Here is an 11,484-nt window from a genome sequence, read left to right on the forward strand (position 1 = left end):
GAGTGAGGGAGAAGGGTCCTATTGATTCAGCGGGCTTTTGACATGCTAATGTTCCCACTGTGGGCTTTGGTAGCCCCCCCAAGCCGAGGGCCATCAAAGAGAACCTGCCTCTCAAAGAGGGTGGGGGGGGGGGGGGGGGTAGTGGGGGGGGGGGGGGTTGTTACTACCCATGGAGCACTGGGCACCTTCAATCTGCGAGCACCATACGACTGGACACAGCCACGGCTTCCTTGAGCACTCCGCCCAAATAGAGAGTGACCAGCGTGACCAGAGTGGACAGGACACTACAGAGGACAGGACACTACAGAGGACAGGACACTACAGAGGACGCAGCCTGCAGCGTGGTGTGGGTGGGGCTTCTGTTGTATGAGGGACCGTTCAGGGTCCTTGTGTGTGTGTGTGTGTGTGTCTGCACGGGTGTAATAGGTGCTGAGAGACATGAAGTACTACCGTGCGTTGTGATTAATGTCTAAACGGAAATTTCCAAGCTGAGAAGTGTCAGCACTGCGGTGGAGTTACACACTACCCAGCCCTGCTGCCACTTCTGATCGGATTCTTTCCCTTATTAGTAGCAGGTGACTTCAACTGAAACAGCATGTCCGCACGGCAGCACGGAGGCAGGCCGCTAAAAGACGGCACCCGCGGCGAGAGCCCGATCGGAGCGGCGCCGACAACGCCTCCCTCCCTCCGCCTCGTCCCGCGAGCGTTGGCGGGTCTGCCCCCTTCTCCCCCCTTCGCCCCTGGCAACGACACCGAGTCCAAACTCATCGGCGCCGGCAAGGACCGAGCGTCGGAGTCCCAGCAGCTGTTTTCGAAGTGCTCAGATCCATCCGGTCCAGCCCTTGCGATGTCCAGCCGCATCGGGCCCCAACCTCTCCAAATAATTACACGTATTAATGCCCTTTGTTTCTCCAGCAGGTCGAGCCCTCCGGCATAATTACCACTATTACGCCGCATTGTGGAAGCTGCCGGCCCTCGAATAATCCCATTACTCCATCCGTCTTTTCATCCGGCTGCCTCTAATTGACATCTGTTAACTGACGTGCTAGCAGATCCATGATCCACAGAACCAGGGCAGATGGGGGCAGGGTTTCTCCGGGGCAAGCCAGTCAGGAGTCTACCCCAGTGGGGGGAATAGACTTCCCCACAGCGTGGAGACCGCAAGCGATATTTCGCTAAAAACGCTAACATGGCTAGCAGTAACTATAAGGGGCCCAGTCCTGATATACAGGATTGCTGGATTCCTCTAGAAACGTGTGCTTCACAACAGATATATTTACAGAGCTGAAAGTAGATTCTTGTCAAAGTAAGTTATAAATAAAATGGAGGACAAACACATTCGATTTGATTGATATATGTGAGGGAAAGTGCTCTGTTTTTACAGCCTCCTGTCAACTCTGAGATCAAAATGGAGTTTATCAACAGTCTGTGTGGAGAAATGTAATACGTATTCCAAACCTTGGCCTCGTCACCCTCATTTTTAATAAAGCCATGTTGCCATTTTGGAAGTGTTTCGAATGTGTGCCCTTTCTGATTTATGTTTCACATGTTTATGTGCAAACAGAACATGTGGGAATTTGACAAAGAGCCTCTTCAAAAGCGTCGTTTATCCTGCCATGAAGCCGTCCGGTATTTACACGAAGCCGAGTACATTCACCAAATGGCACGAGGAGTCGTCATTCGTCATCATAAATCAGACTGTGACGCTTTCCCAAACACTTCATTAGAGGAAGAAAACATGCACATTTGCTGGGTCCCACAATCCATCTGGCGCATTTTGTCTGAAGAAATTTTGGCACCGTCCGAATCGCATCGAGCACAAAGGCGTTCAGCAGAGACGACCACTGTCAAGCGGCACCCTCCGTCCGCAAAATGACGCCGCGACCCGGCCCGTCGTGGTCTCGTCCTTACCCCTGCTGACACTAACTCACATGACCTCTGACCCCAACGGAGGGCAGCCAGCAAATGCCATTGAGCCGAGCTGCGACCGTTTGGCTCTGCCCGACAAGGAAGGCGGGGCCAGGCGCGGTGACGGACATCTCGTCAAAATGCACGATAACCCCGACCGTGGGGGCACGAGAGCTGAACACAAAAAAAATACGAGGTTAACGAGGTGGGACGATCGGAGAGTCATCCAAGCGGAAAGTCGATGGAGTCCAGCGGCAGGAAGAGTGAATCGGTCAGGCCCGAAGGCTCAGACCGACAGCTCTACTGCTGGAGAATTAGCTGCTCTCTCAGCAGCCCTGACACTCTGAACAAATAGAGCCAAACTGTTCTCAGCACATGCCAGAGACTCATTTTGTGACAAAATGATTATGAGACACGGGAAAGCAGGAAGCAGGAGGTCCTCATTAACGGAGCAGGGTCCTATCGGCGGGAGAGCTGGATAGGTAGCGCTGCTCGTCACGCCAAATATTCAGCATCAACAAGCCAATTAAACGCGTCCATTTAAACGCATATATTTAAACAAACACCACAGCGGAGTGAAAAGAACGAATTCCGAAGTGTTACCAGGGCAACACTAGCGGAGAAGTCGAGGCCTTTACCAGTGTTCTGCTATAATGAACTGTTGTTAGCATAGATCGCTAACAGTAGCACAGGAGACCCAGGCCCAGCCAGAGTCCTCTTGGTTCCTCTCCCCTCCCGCCAGCCTCGTCCCTTGGACAGATTTCGGACCTCAGCCCCTCCACCAGGCCATGACAGCCAGAGCGCTCAGACTAAGGGAGGTAGGAACTAGCCAGGGACGTCCAATGACGATCCACAATGCAGGGTCAAGAACACACACACACACACACACACACACAAACAGGCACACACTCTCTCCCATAGTGAACGAGACTTTGACAGTGACGAACACCCAGAAGGGGGAAAGAAACAGAACTGCATGCATTACAGTTTGGATTCAGAAAGCAGGCAGAGGCTTTTTGAAAAATTCATGTCATGTCATTCCAGACAGGAGGCACGCAGCACTATTCAAATCTCACCATGTAATTGCAGACAGTTAACTATCTGATTCACATTTAAATGTTGAAATGGATCTGGATAACCCACCGCATTCATTATGGACTGAAAAGAATGGGATGAACTCACCCCCACCCACCCACACTCACCCCCATCAAGCCACACTCGCCCCCACCCACACTCGCCCCCACCCACCCACACTCTCCCCCCACCCACCTGTACCCACCACCACCCAAGCAGCCTTTGCAGTTCATGGACGTACAAAATATGCAAATGATGTATCTGTTTGATATCAAAGGGCACTCGTCACTCGTCTCTCTCTCTCTCTCTCTCTCTCTCTCTCTCTCTCTCTCCTTCTCTCCCTCTTTTCTACCAGAGACAGCTGACGGTCCTTTCACTGTCCAGCACAGAAGCCCTGGACGGAGAACTGAAGCGGATCGTGACAGGAATCAACATATGCATGTGCCATCAAAAGCCCCCCCACCCTAAAAATAATAATAAAATGAAAAAAGGCGGGGTTAGGGCGGGGGTAGTGATGAATATTCATAGCATGGAGCGCTTATGAGGACGGGGCTATTGTCTGCTGGAGGAAGGGGGCAGTAGGACAGCACACACAGCTGAGGATGACGAGGATACCCGCACACCTGCTCGTGATGAAGAACAGCGATATAAGCTTAGCGAGCTTTTTCTAATTAGACACACACACACACTCACACACACACACACAGGGAGTACGCATGCAATTAAAGGCAGGCATACACACACACACACACACACACACACAATGACCACTTGAAAGTCAAATAAAGGCAATGCTTCAGCTGCCTGCTTCAACACTTGACAAATGGGAAATCAAGAGGGTTTATTAAGCACATCAAACTGGTCAATGTGCAGATCAGAACTTCAGTGCACTTGTGCACAGCGAATCAAAACAGGCCACCATCACGTTTGATGTGCAATCGTGCGTAAACACTGCCTCACCACCTTCCGTCACTAAAGCTACTGGCTTTGTTCCATCTGATAAAAATGCAGTCCGGAGAAAAGTAATCTCCAAGTTGCAGGGTTCCATAGGCTCGATAAGGGGAAAAACTCGTTTTGAGTCACAGCCCTTTGTGACGTGAAACGTTCGAAAACACTCTCTAAGATTTCACGCGTATAAAGGGCAGCTTTCTTGTTACACCATCGTCTGCAGTCCCATTTTGGTCAGAATGTCAGCCCCGATGGCTCGGTTCCTCTGGTTCCCCTGCCACACGCCGTAATCCATATTTACGACATCATTACTTCCTTCCAGAAGTGCATGAAAACACAACCTCACACACTCAGGAAAGTGGATTACAGTTTGTATCATATTGCCAGCCGGCTTATATTTGCTCAGAGAGTTAGTAGGTACTCACACCAGCGCGTTGTTATGGATGTTGGACAGAGTCCCCATCTCCAGACTACCATACTAACGACTAGCTCCAAAATCAGGCCGACGCTGTCCAACTCCAACATATCCAGAAGTCATGTTCTGTTTCTCATCCATCCCTCCCTTCCTGCCTCCCTCCCTCCCTCCCTCCCTCATTCTGTCTGCAGACGAGCGGTGTGAGAGTGGCAGACCATCACAAAGAACAGAAAGCTGACAATCCTCTCACATGCACTTCTCTCGGGCCTCTATTCACAGTCAAAGCCTGAGCCGATTTTTTCCGACGTTTTTCCGCGCCGCCCACGCTCTCTTTCCTCGTCCGCCCCGCCAAGCCACGGCGGCTCAGGCGCAGCTGTCAAGAGTTTGACGTCTTAATCAGTCTCGGCCGTGACCCCCGTCCCAGAGGGGTGTGGCGGGGCATTGGAGGGGGGCGCTGTGGGGCGACCCCCTGACCCTGTCTAGTGTTTCTCTTCTCTTGCCCCCCCCACCACGCCCAAGATCCCAACGCCCAAACAATCAGCCAGAGGGTGTCATGGACGCCTTCTGGGCTCCGAGGACCGTGGCCCTCGTCCTCAATGGGGTTTTCTCTCCGTCATGAGGCGTCCAAGATGTCCCATTGAGAAAGTCCTCGCCCTCATCTACACCCTGTCACGTTGAAAGTGAACCCGTGCCTCCATGCCCCATCCGGGACACAAACACTGGCTTATTAAGAAGACACAGGCACTCACCCCCCCACGCTGGGAGAGCCAGCAACCTTTTGAACTCCCAGCGAGGATGCGCCTGCCCGTTGCCTGGCCGACAACGACAGCCGTTGGGATGATCCAACTCTGACGCAGAGAAAACGATAAAGATCTCGTAAAAACAGCAAAGAACTATGCGCTTCAATCAGCAGGGCTAAGAGAGGTTCTAAGAACGTTAGGAGTAAGTAATTAAATTAGTATTTAGTAGCAATAATTGTTTGTATCAAAATGGATTCATGAATGTAAAAATCAATACAACTTGTTTTCCATGTAACACTTTACCATGAAGTTACCTGTTACTTACAAGGTGACACACACACTGAGAGTTACTAACGCATGAAGAATCTCAGTTGCAATAAAACACGCCCTGCCCCCATTTCAGAGCCCAATAAAATCATTATCTCAAACTCTGAAATGATTTCGAATTTTCTCCTAAAATCGCCTGGAGCACTCAGTGAATTACAGTATTTTTACCTTAACTTCATCAAAGACAGAGAGGGCATAAGAGAAAGAAAAAGTGAGGGAAAGAGAGAGAGAGAGAGAGAGAGAGAGAGAGAGAGAGAGAAAGAGAGAGAGAGAAACAGAACTATGATCTAATTAAAGTGCACTCTAAAAAAAAATAGAAGTCCAAAGGAGAGATGAGAGTCCATTTGCTGTCACTCAACTCAACCCATAAGAGTCACCTGACAAACTGCCTCAGAGAATCTTACCTGATGTATGCCTTAAAGCACTCACGCATACACACACACACACACACACACACACACACACACACACACACACACACACACACACACACACACACACACATCCACTAAGAGACCGCCCATGGACACAACTCCCCCCACCCCCAGAAGCCCTAAATTACACCCGGTATTTGTCATGTAATTAGTCTGCTGAAGTAGCCCTCATAAATAACCGCCATGGGCCGGCCAGCGTGCAGTTTATCACTGCGCACAAACCGTGACCCTTTCCTGGACAGGCCTTGTTTTTACAGGGCGCTTACAGAGCCAATAGGACGGCCGTAAAACTGTCTGTCTGTCTGTCCTGCGGTTCCCCCCCCCCCACGCTCACGCTGACCCCAGCTTCACCCAGATACTAGGCGAAACCTCTCAACGGCCTTTAGTCCGGACACAGATGTCAGGGCTCGGACGAAGGCCTGATAGAGAGACGGAGAGCTGGGCGTCCCTGCAGAGACACTCAGAGACGCTTGTCCGTTCAACTCTGAATCCTCCTGTCTCTCGCCATTTGCCTCGTAATGTGGGAGTAAACAATCTGTCACCTTCATAGAGCAATAAAGACAGAGAGAGAGAGAGCCTACAATCTAATTAATTAATTAATGTGCACACCACAAACACGTGTCACACAATTACCGCCACAAAAAAAACAATTATCAGCAACATTCCACACCCACAAGTCCTTGGGGAGGAGTTCTGACATCACACAGAGTGATCTGCAATCATCATCAGGAAAGACACCCCCCCCCCCCCCCCCTCCTCCTCAACAGGAGCAGAATCGTAATCCACCAGGCTCTGCCGAGACACCTCCACGCACCACGAGGAGGAGACGCGACCCCTCGACACATCGGCGCTTTCTCGCCGAGAAAATCGTAAAAAGGGGCATCTGGGCAATATAGCGTTATTGTTATTTGTCTGGTGTTTAGTTTATTTTGGGAGTGGGGAGTAAAACAAATGCAATTAGCGTGACGAACGTTCGCAAAGAAAAGCGTGAAAGGAGCAAACGAAGGAGGCACGGATAACGCCTTACCCAGGCACGCGCCCCGCCCGCTCCTCGTAGCCCGGGACGCACAGGCAGCTCCCGATGGGAACCAGCCACTCGCCGTCGGCGCCGCAGTACATCTTGGGCACCTCGCGCTCCTCCGAGTGGTCCACGCAGGAGCCGCGCACCTCCACCAGCGAGGAGGTGTCGGCCCCCGTCACCGTGTCGGGGAACTGCGCCAGGCTGCGCACGGCCAGCGGGCACTTCTTGTAGAAGATCCGAACGCTCACCAGCGCGATGCAGGCGCCCACGTCCTGGAAGGCCAGGTAGAAGCCCTTGCGCGTGAGCACGCCCACGTCGCGCACCTCCGTGTTCAGCTTCATGATGCGGTCGCCGATGTCCACCTGCGTGAAGCTCTCGTCCGCCGCCACCGTGTCGATCTTGCCGAACTGGTTCTCGCGGATGTAGCGCTCCTTGTCGTTGTTGGACTCGTAGTAGTAGAGGTTGAAGGTCTCCTTGCAGGTGCCCGTCACGCCCGGCAGGCTGTTGCAGTCACGCAGCGTGAACTTTATCTCCACGTAGATGCGCTGGGCGGCGCCCCGGGCGATCCAATCCGTCCGGAGCCAGTTGTTCTGGTTGGGCTCCATGACGTTGCACACCTGATACGTCCGGATGGGCGTGTTCTTCTCATCCATGATGCTCACCTCTTCCCACTAAACAGAGAAAAACGAGAGAGAAGAGGGGGATGGAGAGAATCAATTCCACATCCGGTCGTGCTAGCAGGTGCACGCCATCCCTCGCTACAGACTGGGAGAGCTCTGCCTAAGAACAGGTGCTTTCACTGCATTGATTACTTTCTGATGATGAGAATTTAATCACACATCTGCTGGTCGGCCGTCGGCACTGCCTGCTTCAGAGCGTGAGGAAACTTTCCGAGTGTGCTTTTTCTGTAAAAGTACAGCCAATAGATCCTGTTATCTGGAAGCACTCTGGCTTTGGCTCTTGGAAGCGACTTGGATGACGGAAAATGTTGGAGATGATTTTTCACAGATAGGCTACTTGAAATGAGGAACCACTCAAAGCTCTATGCAAACCATCCGTTATGTCTATATACAATCAAGTCAAAACTTGGATTAGCGTCTTCCTGGAGATTCCTGTAAAGTCTTTTCACTAAAGCCTTTTCTAAAGGTCAATATATAATCATCTTTTCAAACCCGACTTACGTTTCGTAATAGGACGTTTTCTAAACATAACAGGTGATACAGTTATAGCCCAAAGCCTAATTATTTCAGTATTTCATCGTGTACTTAAATGTAGTCCAGCCCAGTGCTTTCAGTAAGATGAGGCAGTTTTCTGTACGCAAATCTAAGTACTGGGTCACCGCACACAAGTACCAGCTCAGGCTATAGACACCGGTCCTATTAACCTCACCATGACATAAAGAGCCCCAACGTTTCACTGGTGAGAGCTTAAAACCAAATGTGAAGGGGATGGAATAGACCCCACAAAAGCGCCTGTCATGATCTATGACGCTTTCTTTTCCTCTGGCTTTTTACTCTTTGTGCAAGTCGTTAAAAACCCCAGCTGTCACGGCGATAAAGCTGTAAACTTCCACCGACTGCGCGAGGAAAGGAGGGGGGGGGGGGGGGGTCTCGCGCAATCAAAGCCTCAACACAGAGCTCGCGGCTCCGCCAGCCAATCAGGCGGCTCGGTGAGATGAAGAGGCCGCACCGCGAGAAATGCCGGTTCACCATTACAACCTGCAACCAGATAACGTGCACACGGAGAATCAACGGGGTGAATGAATAGGCTGAAGGCCTAAATGTGATGCAATTAACCTAACATGCAATCAAAAAGGGTACGGGCTATCAAAACAACGGCGAGCCCAAAACAATCACCATCACCATCAGTGTGTATATACTGTGTAAATATATATATATATATATATATATATATATATATATATATATATATATATTTTTTTTTTATTAATTAGCTATATGAACTATATATATATATATATATATATATATATATATATATATATATATATATATATATATATATATATATATATATATATAAACTATATAGCTAATTAATAAAAGATAAATAAATAAAGATAGCTAATTAAAACTACAGCTCAGACCTTACTGTCTATAAACACAACCCTAAGGGCGACAATAAACTGCTTTATTTCATAAAAATCTAATTTTAACTACTGTAGCCAATATAGAAAACCACCAACACGGATTAAAAGCTCGCCATATCCACATTGTGAACGTGAACGTGAAGCCTTCAGTCTGTTCATAACAGTTTGTCTAATGCATGTACCAAAATCGGCCCAGGCCAGTGTATACAGCTACTAGCACGGACCTTGGCAGAGTTGAAGGCCTGGGACTGTAATAAATCATCAGTCTTTAAAAAAGACTGACAGTGCCTTTTCCTCAAAGTGGGGTATTCAACGACGAAGCCCTTCTTGGCGATTGCGTGGCCGTTATTGCCCGAAATATGATTGCGTAAAGCAACAAATATTCTTTCTCCTTTGCGACTTCTTGCTGAGAACTTACCCCGCCCTCCGCAGGACTGGAGACCCACTTCAGCTCGCCCTGCACGGTTCTGGAGTCCAGCAAGGTGACTGCAGAAACATCAGGACAGGGATCAGAAACTGCGATGAGCAACACATCGAGATTTCACCTAGTCAGGATATCAGCTCGGCCTTCCCCGTTGTCCCAACTGGAGGCCTCGAGGAATTTATTTAATCTTTTTTTGTTTAATTTCCCCTTTCAATTTTGAAAATCGGAATATACCGAATCTTTGACGAGAAGACACATATAGGACACTGTAAAATACACAATAGGCCTATATACAAAAACACAAACAGGCAACTCAGAAGGAATATAACATGCAGTTTGGCCAAAGATGAACAAACTGATATTTGCGAATCATCACGCAAATGACAAAATAGAATAGAAAACTGGAGTAGAAAGAAACAACGTGCACATAAAATCACTAACTGGGAACTCGTGTACAACTCTACATTGAGAGTGTAGCGCGAATTTTAATGAATTTGAAACGCCAAGGATTCACCCGTGGTTTCGGTGGGCAATTTATCGACATTATAGTAACTGGGTTCGCTACATTTGACAGGCTTCCTAAGATAACAGAGTGTAATACATACCAACAATGAATATAACGCGCTGAGTTGTGCATAACACATTTCACAACATCATGCAACATATATCATAAAATTACTCTCGTTTCATATTTATATATACAACCCCATGCAAAATATACCATAAAATCACTCTAGTTTCATATATATATATATATATATATATATATATATATATATATATATATATATATATATATATATATATATATATATATATGCGCATGCTGGTTATATATATATTGCGCGTTACGCACGAACGAAAAATTAATCCCAAGGGAGCTATCTTAATTTAACTATAATTAAGGTACCCTGGTACCCTTTAATTATCTTAGTTTCCAGTCCGCAACGAATTGTCTTTCTTTGGGTCTGACAGAACAGCATATTGTGTAGCCAATTATCCTACAATCCCACAACTAATAAATAGCCTTTCTTTAATGGTTTTCAGGAATAGCTCGATCCAAACGATTTTTAAAAAATGACTGCAATTAGGGTCCGAGTTATAATAAACTTCAGAGGACACAACAACGGCCCCCGTATTGCACCGGGGCTTTGAAAACTCTCGATGTTCCGAGATGTCCAAGCAGGCTCGGTTCTTGGCGTTTAAGAGGGTTTAATCCCCGACTCTCTGATGGAAAGAAACATCTTCTCGGTTCCTCTCCGCTCCACAGAAAGCCAAACATGTTTTTCAACGATCACACTGCGTCGTCCCACGAACCAGCCCAGACAACACAACTCCAGAGTGTTTTTTTCCCTTTCTTTCTGCAGTCCTTACCTTCATTTGGAGGATAAACCCGTGCACTTAACGCAATGTTTGATATCCATAACAGAGAACAAGTCGCGGTGAAGACGATCGCAGCCATTTGTGCCATTGCGAGTGCGTCTCCTTCGCTCCGCTCGCGCAGCGAAGTTGTTTCTGTCCCTGTGGAATGAGCGACTGGGAGTGATGCCTCGCGCTCCGGGACCAGTGGCGAGGGGCGGTTCGTCTCGCGCTGACGCGCGTGTCACGGTGGAGCGACGAAAGTCAACAGAATCGGTGCGTGCGAGGTGTGAACGGCCCGCGCGCTCTCCGCGTGCATGGGGAACGTTCTGGCGAAGTGGGTCCACTGGAATTTTACTGACTATTATGTGGTTAGAGCTAACATATGAATGAACATCTAGTCCAGGTGTGTGTGTGTGTGTGTGTGTGTGTGTAAGCTACAGGCAGAGAGGGAGAGAGAGAGAGAGAGAGAGAGAGAGAGAGAGAGAGAGAGAGAGAGAGAGAGAGAACTCTGCTAGAACGAGAGAGAGAGCGCACAGTCATATAAAAATCGTGTTTATGTTGTGCGTTGAGATGGTGGAATGAATCTAAAAGAAGCGATGCGACTTCTGTCAAGTTTCTCGGGCAGCGCTGCATTTAAAGTCCAACTGCGCCGTCTAGCGTCTGAACACCGGACCAAACGCTCCGGTCCGCAGTGCAACTCGGTTCCTCACGCGACCCATTC

The 11,484-nt window shown here is 48.7% G+C and overlaps 1 protein-coding gene across 1 annotated transcript in view; it reads right to left on the reverse strand.

The window, feature by feature from the left end:
• LOC143475395 (ephrin type-A receptor 4-like) overlaps positions 1-11,191 on the reverse strand; it is a 17,781-nt gene extending 6,590 nt beyond the window's left edge. Inside the window, exons 1-3 of the mRNA XM_076973253.1 lie at positions 10,776-11,191; positions 9,396-9,463; positions 6,874-7,538 (exon numbers count right to left, since the gene is read on the reverse strand). Of these exons, the coding sequence (XP_076829368.1) occupies positions 6,874-7,538; positions 9,396-9,463; positions 10,776-10,872 (830 nt within the window). The 5' untranslated portion in view covers positions 10,873-11,191. The remainder of the gene's footprint in view (positions 1-6,873; positions 7,539-9,395; positions 9,464-10,775) is intronic.
• Positions 11,192-11,484: the final 293 nt, after the last annotated feature.

Source organism: Brachyhypopomus gauderio, chromosome 14, assembly GCF_052324685.1.
Source record: "Brachyhypopomus gauderio isolate BG-103 chromosome 14, BGAUD_0.2, whole genome shotgun sequence".
Taxonomy (NCBI): domain Eukaryota; kingdom Metazoa; phylum Chordata; class Actinopteri; order Gymnotiformes; family Hypopomidae; genus Brachyhypopomus; species Brachyhypopomus gauderio.